This window comes from Haliotis rufescens, unplaced genomic scaffold (genome assembly GCF_023055435.1).
Source record: "Haliotis rufescens isolate VD_foot unplaced genomic scaffold, xgHalRufe1.0.p SCAF_12, whole genome shotgun sequence".
In the NCBI taxonomy this organism is placed as follows: domain Eukaryota; kingdom Metazoa; phylum Mollusca; class Gastropoda; order Lepetellida; family Haliotidae; genus Haliotis; species Haliotis rufescens.
The window spans coordinates 13,798,314-13,819,475 of record NW_025963802.1 but is presented as its reverse complement, the minus strand read 5'-3'; the positions used below and the strand labels follow the sequence as shown (position 1 = coordinate 13,819,475).

The following is a 21,162-nucleotide window of genomic DNA, read 5'->3' as shown; positions in this document are numbered from 1 at the left end:
ATCTGTAGGTGAATGAACCCCTGCAATTGCCATCCGAAGGGGAAGGTATCGACCTTCTAACATGTTTAAGTGAGTGAGTATGGTTTTACGCCGATTTTAGCAATATTCCAGCAATATCACGGCGGGGGACACCAGAAATGGGCTTCACACATTGTACCCATGTCGGGAATCGAACCCGGGTCTTCGGCGTGACGAGCCAACGCTTTAACCACTAGGCTACCCGACCGCCCCTTCTAACATGTTTAATCATGTGTGAAGGTGAAGGTCTGCATGCTGAGACAAACATCATCAGTATAAGGTCACCGTGACCGACTTATTACGAGTAACAACTGCACACGGAGATGTTGATTAAGGAAGTTCAGTTTAGACTGACCTGAATTTGGAATAAGGTCAAGGTCACATTAAGAATGTCAAGTTTGCAATTTAAAAAAAAAAAAATTATACCCATTGCATTTAACAGATCTTTCAGTATATTTATCTAGGTCAAGGCCAAATTCATCACGTCAGTAAGTGAAATTCTTTATTCCCGCCCACGCCCACGCTATTTGACACAAAACAAATCAAATAAAAAAGACACAACACACGTAAATATTTAGTTAATTTAATATAAAAATATCTTACGTATAAAACATTCAAAAATAAATAAATCACATTTTTACATTGGGATCATACATGAAACTGGGTTCAGTGCCATCTAAAAGTGTAACTCTGTCATTCGTGTTCGGGAGTTTGATTCGAAGCTCGTGAGATCAAACAATAAGAACGCATTGCGTTGCACTGATTTTACCATGGGGGCAAATATTAAACTCAAATTTAGAAATTAAGAAAACATACTTTAAATACTACACGACAGCTTAGAATTTTAGATGAGAAGGTTCAAGGGGTTCAAAAAGTCATTTTTATTGTGAATTTTTAAAATAGCTTGTAATTCGCATTTTCTTGGTTTTACCCCACCATTTGAACAAGAGCACTATCAATTTTGGGGCAAATCATATCGTGTTTGATTCATGTTGTTTCTGGGGATGAAGAACATATCCTTACTGTCAATGACAAAGATGTTCCTTTTAACGCTATCAGTCAATGACCAGTTTTTCATAACTAATGTATATTATAATATGTAACTTAATGATAAAGCACCAACAACGCAGAACATTGCGTAAATGAACAGGAAGCATGTCACTTGAGCGCGCGTTGCAGCATCCAATAGTCCACATGGTAATAACACACATATTCGAGACAAAGCTATTGCATATGACTACATCAGTTTCACAAGCGTTCAACCTTACAAAGTTCAAAACATGAAATGAGCATGATACTGACTGTGAAGAACAATGAGCAATCGGAACATCCTCCATCGATCTTGGTTGCCTCGGAAATCCGAATTGTTCCGATAGAATGAGCAAAATGAACACGTAGAAACGATGGATGGGATTCTATAGAATCCATGTTAATGCTATTTGCAACTGGCCAGTGTTTGGTTAGGGATTTCTAAGTATTTACACAACGTTATAGTGGCCACGGAATGCGAAGGGTTTGTAGCGCGTGTTAGCGTCCGGATGGGTTGAGAGAGTAGTGGCAATGTTTGTAAATACGTATTTTTGTGGGCCCACCCTTTTGTCGGGCTGTGCAATGGTGCTTATTGCTGTCTCCACATTTGCCTTATATTTTTCCATCACACTCTTGGATGATTTAAAGTCTGGTGTAAGTGAGGTGAACCCTGTATAAAATGGTAAAAAAAACAAAGTCACGAGCATCACGAGAATCAGTAATGCTTCGCTTGCAAAAAAGCCCACAAGCACAGCACATGTCACTGCGAACAGGTTGTAGCCCCATAAATGTTTACAGCTCGAAATAAAAGGATTTGAGTTTTTGAATTCCTCTTCCACGGCTCTCTGGGGAACCCATTTCACCGATGCACTAATATTGGCCTGAATGGCCCGTACGATTCGTACGCATCCCACCATTGCCTCAGGTGTGAACTGGAGGATGGAGGCGACAGTCTCGAGGAACACAAACTTGTAGTTTTCTCGGGTGCAGGTGGCAAACTTTGGGAAGACGAGGACGAGGAACATGACGATGATGATGGAGGCGTACCTATAACGGAGATGTGTCTGGTAGTGGATGATGATGTATGCCAGCAGGAGCGGCTTCATGAACATCTGACGCAGGGCGGAGTGAGCAATGTACGACGTGACAAAGTCCAGCTTTGACTCGGTTCTCAGTTTGGTGGCATTGAACTTCTCTCCTTGAAGCTTCTTCTGGAGCCATCGCATTGGTATACCGATGGCGTTCTTCCAAAAGTACATGGACAACAGAACCTCACCTCTGTTCCACCGTCTTTCCCGAATATTCCAGGCCACGTAGTTGTAGGAGGGCGCCTCCAGGAGGTAAACGGACCCGGCGTACAGTGGCTTGAGAAGAGCAGCTTCAAATGTGTCGTGGCTGAGTACATCAACGGGAACCCGCTCTATGAGATTGTCTCTGGTTCCTATGACGTTCTCAATATAAACGGAGTTCCTGATCAAAGCTTTACCGAAATAGGACGACTGTCCCAGGAGAGCAGTTATGGCGTTTGTCATGGGTTCATAAATAGCCTGTCTCATTCTTTCCAAATGCATGAAAATAGTGTCTGTACTTGTACAGTGGAGTTTAATGGCTGGTTGTATGATGCCTCTATCAGGGTTGGCCGCAGCTATCTCTAGCAACTGAAACACTGATCCCCTTACAACACCAGTGTCGCCGTCAAGAACCAACGTATAGTCAAACTGGCGGCCGAAAATATTCTCCACATCTTCAGAGTCATGGAACAAAGGCTGCCCAAATGGCCTGGCTTGCCTTCCATAGAAGTCTTTATCTGTATATGTGTAGGCCTCGTCATCACCATGAGATAAAAGCATTAAGTCTTGGTACTGTCCACATTTCCTTAACACTCTGCTCACTCTGTGTACAACCATGAAATCACGAGCAAAGCGATCACATATTTCATCTAAATAAGTCCGAACGAAAATATTACGATCCATATCGTCGAATTTAGACCAGATATGTTGTAGCCGAAGTGAGTCTACAAGGTCTCGATCCCCACTAGCATAATTTAACCCTTCCCTGAAGAGCTCGTCGTACACCATTGCTCTGAAGTTATCTCTCACCTCCAGCTCATAAGTCTTAAGTTCCTCTGAATTGGTAGCGCTCACTAACACGGCACAAGCGTTCTCAGACAGGTTTCCCATGTAGGCGTCGTACATGGTTTGCAGACACTCGTCGATGTCGTCTTTGCTGACGGCGAGGAGGTTGTAGTTGAGGACGATGGTGAACTGGTCTCCCGAAACTCGATCATTCTCTCGTCTATCCCCTCCGACAAGGAGCGTAGCAACTGTCATAACTGGAAACTCCAACACGGAACCCTGTAGTACGCCTAGCACCACTGTCAGGAGTATTCCTTGAAATATGTTTGTTTTTGACCAGTCTATGTTGAATATATTCAACAACACAGCCCCAAGGGCCAATACCACCCAGAAGGTAAAATAGACGAATACACGTTTAGTCCTATTCATTATTTACCTTTAAAGAACACAAATATCCGAAGTATCACAAGTCCATCATAGATTCAGAACAGTCTTCGATTATGTGACAAATATTGGTGTGCTCACTCATTTATATTTTGAGTTCGAATGAGACATAAAATTAGCCAGTTCCTTATATAGGTCCGGCAAAGGGATTGACCGCTAACTGGTATAATGTTATTTGTAGGGTTGTAAGTTTTCCAAATTATTAGTTAGATTCATTGAGTCAGGGCACCGCCCACCGAGAGGACCGAGACGGCCCAGCCAATGGGTGTCAACTGTCGCTGTTTACGTAGGCACGCATTGTTGTAAGCGTCAATCAAAGCTCCTCCCTTCTGTGCGTGGCTCGTTGTTAATCACATCGTGGTCACACATTCTCGCTCGGTAATCACAGTCCGTCAGTCTGTGTCGAAATCCCGTCGCCTGTAAACAGAAAATACAACTTTTATTTGGAGCATACACGCTCTACCATATGCATTCCACGCAACACAATAGCAGGTGTGAAACGGGCACACGGGTTTCTTCGTTGTGTTAAATTTTATGAAATTTAGGATTGGTGGACATGAAACGGAATTTAATTCGCAACTGAACGTCTCTCAAGCGTGAATATTACGCATCTTAACGTGAAGGAAACAACAGCATCCTGGTGATTAATTTAAGAACAATGTTGTTATAGATAAAGCGTAACTGTACAACATTCCGTTCAACAGAATCAACACTCACAAGCACCGTTAGCAGTTCTCTTAGGTTGTCTTAAAAATAAAACCATTTTCAAGCTCTAAAAATAATTGATAATGACATACGCCTATATTTGCATGATCATACCTTACATAAATACACTTAACTCAAACATACATTCATTATCATGTGCATTAGATAATCAAATATTCCCTTTATCCCCACCCAAAATTTGAATTTAGGTTATTGCTCCTTTTGGTTATGGGAACACGGAGTTGTGTTTCTATGGGGTAAAGGGGCCCTTGGCTCTTAACGGTAGCGTTATCAAAGGCAAGTGTGTCGGAGAATTTCCACGCGTCTGTACATATGCAGAAAACCTGCTTTAATAATGTCATAATCGCAACTCGTAAATTGTAACTATTGTACTTAGTCCCTAAATATAGCTACCTGCGCGTTGAAACTTTTCAGAATTAAAGGTTTTAAAAGTACATTAGCTGTAGAGTCACCACGTGATTCTTTTAATAAAAACACATGCTTAAATTTCATCACGTTTACTACAGTGAACGATATGACCATTACCATTACGTAATTGGAGGTAAATTGGGCGTCGCTATTAGACCATTCTTCCGATAAGGATTCAACAAGGTACAGTAAACTACGGTTATAACGAACTCAAAGGGACCGCTCATTTTAGTTCGTTGTAGCCGTAGTTCGTTATATGCATATATACAGCATAACTATAGCAAATAGTTGGGACAAAAAGTAAGTTCGTTATATCCGTCAGTTCGTTATAAGCGTGTTCGTTATAAACGTAGTTTACTGTTTATACAATCAAACCGTCTTGAGCTATATATCGAGTTAAAGGAGTTCGATTTATCAGGTTGTCACTATAAACGTAACCATTTTTTTTTATTTGTATAAGTGGATATCGTTTTAATTGCAGTGTCAAATACTTGGAGTTTTAAGGAGTCATAAATGTAAGTGTACATAAATTTATGATCTTGCCATTAAGGCAGGTGTGCATACATGTTTTATCTATCCTCCGCCTTTCGTTAATCTGTTTTGACGTCCGCTGGGGTTGTGTAAGTGACAGAAGGCCATAAATCCAGCACAGAGATGCGACACGATGCGTCACGATGCGGCCGTGGTATGTTTTCGGACGTGGGACGTAAATAGCAACGAGACTGTCCGAAAGGAGAGCCCGGCTTAGGACGTATTTACAATCGCGAATACTATTCAACTCACCGGAACAACGTGACCGTCGATCGTGGACATTTTCAATCAGATACCGGATGCAACCCGAGTCACTATATTTCCTCACCGACCCGCCCATGTTATGTATGTAATACTTGAACCGCTTGAAGGTAATCATCTGTGAAACTGGTTCCAGAATACATCCCAAGATTTTATCATACGAAATGAATATCAATGGATGGCTCTCAGCAATATTTTATTTTCCATCTTTCGACTGCATGTACTCAACCGCGTTCTCAAAATAGATTCATACGAAGCGTGACTGCCCGGCCGGGAAACTCCTTAGGTTGGCCTACAAATAGTTGCGGCGTACGTTACAATGCATATGCATAATAATGGGGCGAGATTTCATACGGGCGTGGACAGAGGGTGATTAAGTTTGGGCAGTCTCTATTTGGACTATGGCCATGGCCATACCCAGACAAGACAACTCCCATTTATTCAAGAATGTCAACCATTTATGTGAAAGTTATCTGCGCTCTATTCAAGATATGCTGATTATGTTTTGCTGATCCACTGCATTAAGGTACAAGGGACTTCTATTTTCCATGACTGTGAACAGGAAGGTGCAGTCTATTGTTAAAACTCTGTATAGGGTATGCAAGGTGGAGTTCTAGTTCAGACGTTGTTTATGTGCACAGCTACAGTACGTAATACGAGAGAAATGAAATCTGAAGTGCAAGCAGGTCAATTTGAATTGAATTGATAGGCTTTTGTTATAAATAAAGGGAAATAATACATACGTGACACTTATTGTTACACGCGTGACGTTAATAAAAAGCAATAAAAAGGAATCATTAAGACAGGGTACGTTTTGGTAGATCTCATAAACAGCGTCACGACATCATTGCACATGTACGCATCCTTAAATCAATAAAATAGACTTCTTCTGGACACAGAAGCGCGTATTTTTTGGTTAAATTCACTTCCTAATTTCTCTAAAAGAGCTTAGGGGTGTAGAAGAAGGACATTTGATTTAACCTTAATTTCCCTACATGTATTAGTTAACCCACTGTAAATGATGTATGTGTTATTAACTAAGGTGTCACTACAATGTTCATATGATGAACTACCCACGTCTTGGTTGAGTCACATGGATCACAAACAACCCTTTGATGATACAAACTAGAATTTATATTGTGTCTTTTAATAGAGATCACAATAAAAATAATAACTCAAAATTAGGAATTTGTTTGATGTATATTGTGCATTAACATAAATTTAATTCAGTTCTGCTTCGTTAAATAAAAATCTAAAATTTAATAAATAAAGCTACAACTTCAGCTATGAATGATGAAATCTTTAATAATGCAATAAAGTGAATAAAAGATAAGACTTTGACCTCTTATATAGGGCAGCATGCATGCCTTACACTTGACTTGTCTTTGCATGTGTTTGTGACGGGTGCCACCTATAGGGCGGATACACCTGGTATCATCACTATTAGATAGTGATTCATAAATACATGCTCATGATCTAGTCGGAATCGTACAATGGTCTCCAGTCATCGTTATTCTGTACATATCACTATTCAGAACACCTCTCTATACCGGACTGCCCGCTTGGTAAAGCTTCCAAATGAAATATTTGAGATACACGAGGAAGGGTGGGAATTAATTTGTGCTTGGAAACAACATATATAGATAGACTCTCAATGGACCTTTCTTTTAAAAGCTTCTTGACCAGGTATACATACAACGTGTTCAACTATTCCATATAACTGGACCCGTGAAGATCCGGGTTAGAATAGGTCTTCAGCAACCCATGCTTGCCGTAAAAGGCGACTATGCTTGTCGTAAGAGGCGACTAACGGGATCGGGTGGTCAGGCTCGCTGACTTGGTTGATACATGTCATCGATCCAAACTGCGTGGGTCGATGCTCATGATATTAATCACTGGATTGTCTGGTCCAGACTCGATTATTTACGTCGTATAGCTGGAATATTGCTGAGTGCGGCGTTAAACAACAAACACACCAACCAACCAGCCATATAACTGAGGTTTAATGTTACCAGAATCCCTTTCAAGGTGTTATATTACAAAAGTCCTTAACAGAAAATATCTTGGAAATTTCAATTCATAAGCCAACATACAGAGAAATTTCATTCTTGGGACTATATACTAATTTATACATATGACTAACGCCATAAAATGTTCCACCCAATTATCTTCATCATTCCACGACTGAGTCAGCATTTTTGTAAATAATTTTGCAGCATCATCTATACATACTAGTGAGGAGAGCGTCAAAGCGATGTCGGCGTTCAGGGATTCTGCGATGTAGCTTGATGCAACAGCATTACTCACAGAAGGTTTCCTTGTTCCCCGCCTGTCTTTCTGTGACGTCATTCGGCTTGTCTCACAGTAACAACAATGCGAGCAACAAGGCGTGCTGTGTTATAGATAAATAAACGGTTTGCGGTATGTATAAAATATAACGTAGACTCGTGTCATCTTCTCTAAACTGAATCCTTTGAATCATAATATTTGCGGTTATGAATGAAACTATTTGCGGTTATTAATCAAGTTAGTTGCGGTCTTTTTGCAGATATTAGTTTCATACTAATCTGGATAAATACTAATACTGATCTGGATAAAAAAATCTGAATCGTAAAATCGACTCTGTTTAAAGGAGAGATTTATGAACATGGAAAGGGTTTTGCCGCTTTCATTTCCATACATACAATATGTGATAGAGATATGGTTATATGACAATACTAAGATAGCACTCACTGATAGTATAATGAAAACATATTGTTATATACAAATTTCTCATTGGTTTCTCTTTAATTACAATTACAAGTAAAATAGATATTCATATGTGACGTCGAAATGAAATATTTTTATCAAAGAAGGGGATAAAAAATACATGTGACATACGATTTGCTTTATACCTGATATTTTTTGTCTGTAATGTAATTTACAAATACTTTGCAAAAAATCATGCCAGTTCATACATAATTATATTATTAAAAAGTGTTTATAAAAAATAATAGAATTATGCTGCATCTTATCCTTATCAAATTACATAACTTAAAAATAGTCCATTTTTATGCATGTTTTTTACATCGGGGTCTTTTCAGTTTAAAATTGACAAGATCATGAAAAGGGAAATTGCTTGGTTTTAGTCATTTTAACAGTTTCCTTAATTAGTGAGTCATAAACACATGCTCATTATATAGTCTGAATCGTACAATGGAATCCGCTTTCATCAGAGATTTCTTAAGAATATTGAACTCTTTTATTTAAGTTTAATGACGGTTATATTTAATCGGTTTTACTTTTTAAAACCGTGTCAGTTTTAGTGGGATTAAATAGGTCAGTATCATTTTTGATCTAATTTGATGTTAGCGCATAAACGACACATTCTCAAAAATAGGATTTTGCATGAACGCAGTACCAAAAATATATTAGTCATACAGAAAGTTCTGCGTCGCAAACTACAAACCGAGAATTTAAACGTTATAACTATTCAGAACGGATTAACTGATTAGTTATTCTCATAAATCAAATAAAACCCTAAACCTCTTAAACAGAAGTGACAAAGACGTTCCCATAATCATAAGAATTAACTGCCAAAAGCAGAGTCGATTGTGCGATTCGGACTATATCATGAACACGTGTTTATGAATCACTTTCAAATAGTGATGATACAAGGTGTTCGCGAAAAGGTGACCTGTCCCGCTCCACCAGTGGCACCCGTCGCAAACACATGCATAGGCAAGTCAAGTCCCATTGTACATTGTGTACCTAACCAACAATCACCTTTAACCGTTTTTTCGACTATTCTTTACAAGGCTTCACTGTATATGAAACAAACACGTAGCATGCATACGCAAACCCCTTTGCCTACCGTCTGACATCAAAGCACAACGCTCCGTGACTTCTTCATCAGTTACCTGCAACCGTTTACGCGTATAAACACAATTTACACCTGTAGCTGGCGGTTTTGTTCATCCTAATCTACTCTAAACTGTCCAGGTCCCCAATTGACATAAATGTCGAACCTGCAAATGCTTACCCCATTCCTACCATAACCCAGGCTGGTTTAACCTGAAGTTGTGTTTACAGATGGGACTGTCGCCATTGTATCACACGGACCTGCAAACTAACTCCGAGTGGTATTTCCATTTCAATTCTAAACTTGACATTTGTTGTAAGTGCCGTTATTTTAAGTAGTGCACGGCTGTTTAATGAGAGAGGTGGAATTTGCATACCACAGTGTGCACTAGCGTCCTGGATCCCCAACCACCTGCATCCGAACGCGCAAGCATCCCACCCTTGAGGTTCCGGGCCCCCCATCCCGAATATCCCGTGCACACACAGGGGATTATGTCACTAAATCACGGTCGTCTTAATTAAAACCACATACCGTTTCCTATGTATTCCACTTTATCAACTGATGTTCCATACATAAAACTATTCTTTCGTGAAACTAAAACGACAAAACTCTTTACATATTCATAAGTAATCTCTGCTAGAAACACATTTTACTAGTCAACACAATTCTTATAAAAGTGGCAGCTGGCACATGACATTCAAAACGTCAATGCCAGAGAATGCCCAGTCTCGAATATCTCCCGACACTGACTCCATCCCACACGGAAGGCAAAATAGTGATAACAATTATATGAATGGATCACTGAAAATCAGACACCAGGTGTTCGTGAAAAAGGGGTAAGCATGTCTTGCTTTACCGGTAGAACCCGCCACTATTCGAACAGTTTGATCTGATCTGTAATAGTGCATGCATATTCTAACGGAAACATATGAAACAAGTTTTCCAGTTAACCGTATTAAAACATCTCGATTGCATCTAACAATGCCACATACCAACCACGTAGTAAACTGCTAACATAACTGCAAGTAATTTAATTTGATTTGAAATTTGTCATTTCTATTTATATATAATTTATCTTTAAATAATAAATAAACTGATAAAAAAATACCTAATATCTATAACTATAATATTGCCCTATATTTCTGAAATATTTATTCGAAATTATTTAACGTTAAAATTCTCTGGTACAAAAAGGGAAGTGTGAGAGAAGAAGAATCTAATTCGTTCTGTCATAACCATAATTTGATTAAATCCCGTAAATTTCCGTATTTCAGTAAATTTAACACAATATTACTGACTACCTAGTTGCTTTTTGCCCAAATCGAAGTATATTCCAGATTAATTGGAATCATCAGAATATTGTAACTTAACGTAAGAGGTGTAATGTGTTTTCGTGTTCATTTCAATGTGAATGTAGGCATTTTACCTACATTTTCCTTTCAAATAAACGAACATACATATGTCCCCTCTAAAGTTAATGGATAAATTGTGTCGATCATAATTTGTTCAATATACAAACATACTCATTACATACCGAGAAAAATACAATAACAGTGGGCTGAATTAAAAGATACTTTGAAATATCTTAGTTTGACTTTTATCAATAACATAGATCCCCGGTTTCAGACATAAGAATGTTGTTGTATGCGAAAAGGTATGCAGACAATTTGCCTGTTAATAACCGCGTTACAAGCAAAGGTCCGGTTTAATCTGTTCCATGTTCTGAAGTGATCATGCTTGACGTCATTCTGACATAACACGGGCTGAACTTGTAAATCATTAAGATACAAAAAATACATAACATATGTCGAATCAACTCTAACAAAGAAAATGGTTAGATCTAATGGGCAACAATTCATTTTTTTAATAACAAACAATCTAACAATAATATACAAGCACACCACATTTAATCGTTGAACATTGTATTTTAAGGAGTTCCTGAGAGTTAACTCGATGACGTAAAAAAACAACCTCATGACGTACTATGATGTCAGCAAAACACAAAAGCAAGTGGCTAAGCCCTTCACTGTAGAGAGACTTCAAACGTACATATGTGTGCAAAAGAGCGCTTAATCTAACTCACATTCGTTGTATGTTTTCATTAGCCTTGAAGCGATTGTGTGCAGATGTGGGGGTGTTTATTTAATGACGGCCATGGGCTCGGGAACTCGGAACTGCGGTGGCACAAAATAAACATTAAAGATGCCAGGAAGTTAAATGGCTCTCATTCTTTTAATGTGTTGGTTTTTAGTAGGTGTGGGCTGTCTACAACTTCAAATTGAGTTAAGACCTAAAACTTGTTACGAATTACACAAAATCAATTGAATTAAAACTTTTGAAATAGTTAACATGTATATACTAAGTACTTCAATTGAATTAAAACTCCTTAAATTGCCAGCATGTGTATAGGTTCAAGAGGATTAACTCTTAAAATACTTCAGATTTGCTACGTTTGAGAAGTCATTGGACTTTAGCTGGCTGGTGTTTTTCATATTGTTATACATGTACAACAATGGCATTGGTGTAGAGCGAGAGTATGTACATGTACAATATGACACAGAGGTTTATCCACCTCTATCAAATTTAGCGTCGAACTGATACATTAACTCAAGCAGAGTGTACGCGAGTGTCAAATGTGTTAAATGTTGTGTTTAAGGTATGTTAACATCTATCACTTCTTAACTTGTTTAAAGTGATAAAAAATAAATCGAAACTATTTGAAGTGTGTGAGTGTGATAGTGATGTATGGTTGGTTGGTTTGTTTGTTGTTTTACGCCGCACTCAGCAATATTCCAGCTATATGACGGCGGTCTGTAAATAATCGAGTCTGGACCAGACAATCCATCCTGCCCCATCGGTGGCACCCCTCAGAAACACATGCAAAGGCAAGTACAGTTATATGTATTCGTTTTCACACCGTTTAAATGTCTAAAGTACCATGCTATTTATTCATCATCACATAGTTTAAATGTCTAAAGTACCATGGTATGGATTCATTATCACACAGTTTAAATGTCTAAAGTACCATGCTATTTATTCATCATCACATAGTTTAAATGTCTAAAGTACCATGGTATGGATTCATTATCACACAGTTTAAATGTCTAAAGTACCATGCTATTTATTCATCATCACATAGTTTAAATGTCTAAAGTACCATGGTATGGATTCATTATCACACAGTTTAAATGTCTAAAGTATCATGCTATTTATTCATCATCACATAGTTTAAATGTCTAAAGTACCATGGTATGGATTCATTATCACATAGTTTAAATGTCTAAAGTACCATGCTATTTATTCATCATCACACAGTTTAAATGTCTAAAGTATCATGCTATTCATTCATCCTCACATAGTTTAAATGTCTAAAGTACCATGATATGGATTAATTATCACACCGTTTAAATGTTTAATGTACCATGATATTTATCAGGTGGCCCAGTCGCCCAATCGTCTGAAGCGCTGCGATTCGCTGTGCTGAGTTGCGTCCCGTGGTCACGCCAGAAACCTATGATTGTGGGTTCGAGTCCCGGTTCGCCCTGATTATGTTTCTTGGTTTGTCAGCACCATACCCGTGCTTGTGGGTTTCACCGAAGTGGTTTTCGTCTGTGACCTGCATCACTTCAGGCTTTCCTCCCACATAAAGCTGACACGCCGTGATATAACTGGAATATTGTTAAAAGCGGCGTTAAACTTAACTCACTCGCTCACTACTGGATCAGGAACTGAGCATTGTCAAAAACAATCTGTATGTACATGATCTGATAACACTTTTCAACTGTTGGTCATATATTTGTTTTGTTTCTGTATGGCAATCTACGTGACACCGTTGGGTTTCATTATGACTAATAGCTGTTTAACGCTGCACTCAGCAATATTCCAGCTATATGACATCGCTCTGTAAATAATCGAGTTTGGACCAGACAATACAGTGATTGACATGAAGAGCATCGATCCATGTTACTGGGATACGATGACATGCAGTCAGCCAAGTCAGCGAGCCTGACCATCCGAACAATTTAGTCGCCACCTACAGCCAGCTTCGGATGCTGGGGATCAATATTCCTCCCCGGAAATCCATCTGGAAGAGTCCATTATGAAACAATAAAAATGGTCACTGGTTCGGCAACGACTTTCAATCAATCTATGAGTGAGTGAATGAGTATCGCCGCTTTTATCACGGGGGGGGGGGGGGGGGGGGGGGGGGACACCAGAAATGGGCCCGGGATTCACACATTGTACCCATGCGTATAATCGAACTCGGGCCTTTGGCTCTACGAGCGAACGCTTTAACCACTAGGCTACCCCACTGCCCCTTGATCAATCTATGATTGTTCCTGATGACAATAACTGAACATCTGCCCAACAGACAAAGTAATGGTTAAAGTATTTTAGAATGGGATGATGATTGACTTGGCGTTGCATGTGTTTTGGACGGGTGCCAATAGTGGGGAAGGATACGCTCGCCTTTTTATGAACACCTGGTATCATCAATATTTGATAGTGATTTATAAATATGAATAGTAAAATATTTCTTATAATTATGGGTAATGGATCTAATGGTTAAGGGAACTTTGTCGATTTTACCTAGCTAACTATTGATTATGCCTTTGCTTTCGTCCTTCGTATACTGTACGAGAAATACTGAACTTGTATTCCATATAATATGGATCTCACTAAACCTGAAACCTCGTATTTCTGTCATATCTGTTTGAAACAAATTGTTTATGCCAATACCTATCTTCTGATTCTCGGATACTGTGCCACCGCATTAAATAAACCAAGCGATGTCGTCCGCAGTACAAAAGTATACACACAGTTCAATGTACCTTTAAGTATAATAATGAAGACGTCACCGTCCGAAATGCTCGTTTCTTTAAACATAAAACTATTAGGTCAGATAAGCAAGGTTTTCTGTGACTGAAAGGTAAAAAAATCCTAAAACAACTCAAAACAAAAACTTTGAGACAAATTTGTCTGATATTGTTCTCCTTCAGCCGCAATCCTAATTATGTAACTGTCTGAAATCCTATCACCTAAACAATTCCCCTTTGTTGCTCTCCCAGCGCACTGAAAACCATCGCACTTATCAAGAAGATGTGAAAATCCACTTTTAAAGTTTAAAAAAACTTTCAGCCTTTTCAGACATCCTTGCATGTGTACTAAAGAAATATTTCCCTTGGGCCGGACACTTCAACGCCTGCTTGTGTTTCCTCAAGCATGTAATGTACTCATACGTGAGCTTCGAAACTGCGGGGCCCTTCTCATGGCGTTCATAATGATTTCTTACATGTAGAATAGTTTTTACACAAAAAACTGAGTGCATAGTTATTGTTCATTTCCTTTCAATGTACAAATCAGTTCCAAGTTTACAGAAGTTATATTAAAGAAAATGGTCTTCATTTGCTAAGTGATCATTTCATGGAAGAGATTGTGTTTAAATGTGCTTTAAAAATACTGAACCCTTCCCTGACGTAAGTGACAAAAAAGTCAGGTGAGGTACGCAACAGGCGTCCGTCATCCACAGTTGACATGTGTGCTCATGTAAGTGACATTTTTAAAACACATGTTAAATGGATTCCTCAAACTAATTTAAAGACCTTATCAGTGATAGATATTGTCCTTTGGACTGAAATTCGTTCCAAAGATTTTGCTGAACATGTCAATGTTTGTTTGTTTGTTTGTTTAACGCCGTATATATTCCAGCTATACGACGGCGGTCTGTAAATAATCGAATCTGAACCAGACAATCCAGTGATTGACATCATGAGCATCGATCTATGCCATACGATGACATGCATTATCCAAGTCAGCGAGCCTAACCACTCGATCCCATTAGTCGCCTCTTACGACGAGCCTAGTCGCCTTTTAGGGAAGCATGGGTTGCTGAAGACCTATTGTAACCCGGATCTTCACGGGTAGGTCGTAGGTAACCTAAGCCTATCATAAGAGGTCATAGAATGGAACGGGTGATCAGTTTTGTTGACTTGATTTTTTCAGTGGTAAACATTAAACAAACTTAAGGACACACTATGAATTTATCTGAAACACCCACACCAGGAAACACGTTTGGGTGCCTTAAGGCAGTTAAATATACAACAGCATTTTGACAGTCATTTAAATATGTTCCATTCTGAGGTTTCACGTATACCCATAAACTTTTAGCAGTGATTTATGCATACTCACATTGTTTAAATGTCCAAGGTACCCTGATATGGATTCATTATCACACATTTTACATGTCTAAAGTACCATGATATTTATTCATTATCACTTAGTTTACATGGGCACGCCAGAAACCTATGGTCGTGGGTTCGAGTCCCGGTTCGCACAGATTATGTTTCTAGGTTTGTCAGCCCCATACCCGTGCTTGTGGATTTCACCGAAGCGGTTTTCGTCTGTGACCTGCATCGCTTCGGGCTTTCCTCCCACATTGATCCAAGTCCTTTGGTTCTACGGGCGAACGCTTTAACCACTAGGCTGACCCAGTAAAGCCGTGACACATATTGTCACGGTATAGTATTCATCCTTGCGAGTATATGTCCAATAGGAATACAATTTATAGCTGCAGCAAAACTATGTCGTCTGTAAATCGTATCGCGAGATTGTCATGTCACATTGACACGATGTCATGTCACGTGCATGTTCCACCTTTCCAGAGTCTGTCTCGTCACATCCATGTGGGTTCTAGAGTAGTGGGAAGCCCAGTCGCCTAAGGCGCTGAAATTCGCCGTGCGCCAGAAACCTATGATCGTGGGTTTGAATCCTGGATTCGTCCGGAGTATACTCACTTGCATGTCGTGACCAAGGTATGTCATGTCACATGTATAGTCATGTCTAGTGTAAGGTCACAACCATGGCGTGTCAGGAGTGTACGTCACATGCATCTCGTGGCCAAGGTATGTCATGTTACATGTATAGTCATGTTCAGTGTAAGGTCACAATCATGACGTGTTAGGAGTGTACGTCACATGCATGTCGTGGACAAGGTATGTCATGTCACATGTATAGTCGTGTCTACTGTAAGGTCACAGCTATGGCGTGTCAGGAGTGTACGTCACTTGCATGTCGTGGCCAAGGTATGTCATGTCACGTGCATCGTCATGTCTAGTGTAAGGTCACAACTATGACGTGTCAGAAGTGTACGTCACACGCATGTCGTGGCCAAGGCATGTCATGTCACATGCATAGTCATGTCTGGTGTCAACCATGACGTGTCAGGAGTGTACGTAAAATGCATGTCGTGACCAAGGCATGTCATGTCACATGTAAAGTCATGTCTAGTGTAAGGTCAAAACTATGACGTGTCAGGAGTGTACGTCACATGCATGTCGTGACCAAGGCATGTCATGTCACATGTTAAGTCATATCTAGTGTAAGGTCAAAACTATGACGTGTCAGGAGTGTACGTCACATGTATGTCGTGACCAAGACATGTCATGTCGATTGTATCGTCATGTCTAGTATAAGATCACAACCATGACGTGTCAGGAGTGTACGTCACATGCATGTCGTTGCCAACGTATGTCATGTCACATGCATAGTCATGTCTAGTGTCAACCATGACGTATCAGGAGTTTACGTCACGTGCATGTCTTGGCCAAGGTATGTCATCTCACATGTATAGTCATGTCTAGTGTAAGGTCACAATCATGACGTGTCAGGAGTGTACGTCACACGTCCGTAAGGTACGTCAAGTCCAGTGTCAAGTCACAAACATGACCTATCCAGACCTAACATGTCTCATCCATGTTAAATCACACATGACAACCAATTCAATACATTAACTAACTATAAATCTTGAATTCACCTTAGCGCTTCATACCTCGTTACGGATAAACAAATATTATACAACATACCATTACAGTATGGGGCATTCAATGCATGCTTATATGTTGATTTACTTAAATGGTTGTTGACTTACACGAAAGAAATTATATGTATAGCTTAGCTTAACAGCTTTTAGTTCCCTATGTATATTTGTGCCTAAAATTGACCAATTAGTAGCTACTTATAAGCCAAGCATATTACACTGAGAACGCACAGCAACAATTTATGTATATGTGTTGTTTAAACGCAGTTGTATGGATAAACTAAAATATGACCAACTAATAAAATACACTGAAGAAAGTGCGTATGATGATATTTGTAAAGCTCTTCATGGTAGAACCGGCTGTAAGGTTTCGTTGCAGTAAACGTGCCACTGGGCTACAGATATTGCTCATCACGAATGTATGTTGGCATTAAATACACATGATTTGTCAAGTCAACATAATATACCGGTTGGGATGCAAATAGTGCATGATGCTGTTGTTAAGACGAACTAACCTACAATAAGGCATAACGTCCTAGAAGTTTCTTCAAATCTGCTGATGAATTTTGTACACGACCGTTTGTTTTTCGCCTTAGATAACACTGAAGTGGTATATAACATTGAATGAACCATTGTTGTGGTGATATAAATTGTTCAAATGAAACCATCAGACACTGATTGGCGGGACTACTAATTGCTTCGTGTGAATTTCAATAGTATCTTGAAGGTATATTTGTTTGTTTTATTCTTTTTGTTTTATTCTTCTTGTTTTATTCTTTTTGTTTTGTGTAATTAAGGTAACATGTCCACGAGTGCTTATGAAGACTATATGCGAGTAACGAACTACGGATATGACGACCTAATTTCAACAGTACCTTGGAGTTACATCCCTGTTTTATTTACAAAAGGTATTTGAGCAAAGTGGAATTAATATCATGTGGATTCTCAAGAACTCAAAGGATTTGCTTGACTTTTTGCAATTTCAGAAAAGAAGCAAGTTCAATTCTGTCAAACCATTTGATGTTAGCTTTGTACACCACTATCCCACATGGCAAACTTACGGGAAACTTACGGATCCATGGGACGTTTGTTACAAAACGTGGTGACCACTGTTACAGTTATGTATCTACAGTAAGCTACGTTTATGACGAACACGGTTATAACGAACTGATGAATACAACAAACTTATTTTTAGTCCGGTCGTTTGCTTATATGTTGTATATTTGATGCTTATTACGAACTACGGTTATAACGAACTTAAATTCGTGGTCCCTTTGAGTTCGTTATAACCGTTATTTACTGTACCTTCAGAGGTTCAGGACAATTTGTGAAAAATGAAAACAAATGACATCTGAAGTTTAATGAGATAAACAATATTGAAAAGCTGAACTTCCTCATCAATGTAAAATTGGGGGTAAGACATAAGGCAAGAAGTAGGCATCCCCATGGGCACAAATTGTGCTCCCCTTCTTGCGGATCTGTTTTTTACACACATTTTTACTCTCTGCTCGAATTGGCAAACCAAGGTCATTTTGCCAAGAAGATTAACTTAAGTTTCAGATATATCGGCGACGTGATATCGTTCAATAACCATCAAATAGTAAATTACCTTCCACTGATTTACCCACCTGAACTAGAAATAAAGGAGACCAGTGAGACCGCCTCATCTGTTTCATATTTGGATCTATGCATAAAGATTCAGAGTGTCAGAACACTCTGCACAAGACTGTATGAAAAAGGGATGGCGTCAACTTTCCTATAGTCAACTTTCACTTTATGTCGAGCAATATTCCAGCAGCTCCAGCCTTGTTTACATTTCACAACTTTTGAGATACAATCGAGCATGCTCTTTCTATCAAAATCTCAAAGAGCGACATACAACTTTGGCTCAGAAGTTTTTTGATCAAGATTACAGCCTTCAAGGTCTCACTGAAGCTTTCAAGAGGTTTTATGGAAGACAGGAGGAGGACATTTCCAAATTTCACGAATCAGTGACAAACTTTATATCCGATGCAATGCCCTATTTTGACATGTATCAAATGTTCACGTTCTTTACAGGTGAACTATTGACTTGCCTTTGCATCTGTTTGTATCGAGTACCACCGGTGGGACAGGATACGCTCATCTTTTCGCGATCGCCTGGTATCATCACTATTTGATAGTGATTCATTAAACATAGACTCGTGATATAGTCGAAATCGAACAATCCAATGAATGTGAAAAGGGTTTTGATTTGTTTGGTAATTAATATAGTTACTGTATAATAAACCAAGCTCACTCACTTTTGATTAAACAACTTCGATATAAACAGGTACACGTCAATACAAAACGTCGTTGTAATATTACCTTCCAGTATTACATTAGCTGCAATATGAGCTAGTTTCCTTTCAACCATGCCCAGCATTATCGTTATCAACACATGTACCTTCCCATTGAAAGTTTAACATTGCCGCACTCAAAGAAGCCTTAATCGCAAAGGGAACTATTTGCACTGACACAGTAAGTCTAAACTTACGCATTAATGTGTACCCTTGCACTCGTTCACCTCATAGCATATTTACACAAACATTCGTATGTCCATTTTATGATTTTTCAGAATGTACACGTCCATTACATTGTGGTATGGATACAAATGTCAGATTTACAGCTGGATAGCGCTCTTTTGGCGTGTGCCCTACAACAGATATTGTCAGTGTAAAACGATCTGTTTTGTATATGCGCTGCAGTCGGGGAAACAATCGGGCTTGTCTGTATTGTCGACCACGCCCTGGGCTACGTAAATGTACATGTATATTACGTTTTGAGGTGAGGCAAGCATTTTATTGCTATATCTTGTTAAGGAGCACCCGTGAAGATCCGGGTTAGAATATGTCTTCAGCAACCATGTTTGTAAGAGGGGACTGTGCTAGTCGTAAGAGGCGACTGACGGTGTGGGTGGTCAGGCACGCAGACTTGGTAGAGGCAATTGCGTGGATCGATGCTCATGATATCAATCACTGGATTGTCTGGTCCAGACTCGATAATTTACAGACCACCCTCATATAGCTGGAATATTGCTGTGTGTTGCGTTAAACAACAAACAAACAAACAAACAAACAAACAAACCAGCAAACAAATTTAAAAGGAGCAACAAAATGAGGGGGGACGATATTAGAGCAGTGAATCTGGTGTCATCTCCTCGTGACTTATAAACACTCAGTGTATACAAGAACTAAGTGTTTCATTAATTGTCGGCGAAAAACTTGCTGCGGACACGAGTATTTCAAAATTATATTGATTCATTGATCCAGAGTGTGTCATGTGTGAAACCTCATTAAGTCGAGGGGGCACGGGTGGCCCAGTCGTCTAAGGCGCCGCGATTCGCTGTGCAGAGTTGCGTCCATTGGGCTCGCCAGATACCTATAGCAATGATTGTGTGTTCGAATCCCGGTTTGGCCCGATTATGTTTCTAGGTTTGTCAGCACCATACGCGTGCTCGTGGTTTTCACGGAAGTGATAAACGTCTGAGACCTGCATCACTTCGGGCTTTCCTCCCACATTAAGCTGACACGCCGTGATATAACTGGAATACTGTTAAAAGCGGCGTTAAACCCAACTCACTCACTCACTCGTTAAGTCGAACTCCGGTAATATGTGCCATAGATCAGAAATCAGTATAATCTAACGGCCCGCATCTGTTAATCAATTAATAAATTATCTATGCAATATATGAAAATAGACAGCTTCAGCTTGTTTCAATATGCGACCAGAGGTCAAGAAAGGTAGTTGAGACTGGTTGAGTGCTGGATGCCAGAAATTATTCAAAGATGCTGCTTGGAAAATAAAATACCTATTCTAAAAATAAAGTTATTTAACCCAAAAATACAACTAAGGCTGTTCTATATAAAACGGGAAGGATTGAAATTGAAACTGGTAACTGTTTCAACCCTGTATATTAAAGTTTAGATGTTTTCTGTTTAAATGTGCAGCTTGGATGACACAGTCACATTACTTATAATGAAAGATTCTGATAT

The 21,162-nt window shown here is 39.2% G+C and overlaps 1 protein-coding gene across 1 annotated transcript in view; it reads right to left on the bottom strand.

Annotated features, from left to right (window-relative positions):
• Positions 1 to 587: 587 nt before the first annotated feature.
• The window catches only part of LOC124142020 (glucans biosynthesis glucosyltransferase H-like), a 40,331-nt gene continuing 19,756 nt past the window's right edge, over positions 588 to 21,162 (bottom strand). Inside the window, exon 2 of the mRNA XM_046510246.2 lies at positions 588 to 3,983. Coding sequence (XP_046366202.1) covers positions 1,497 to 3,551 — 2,055 coding nt within the window. The 5' untranslated portion in view covers positions 3,552 to 3,983 and the 3' untranslated portion in view covers positions 588 to 1,496. The remainder of the gene's footprint in view (positions 3,984 to 21,162) is intronic.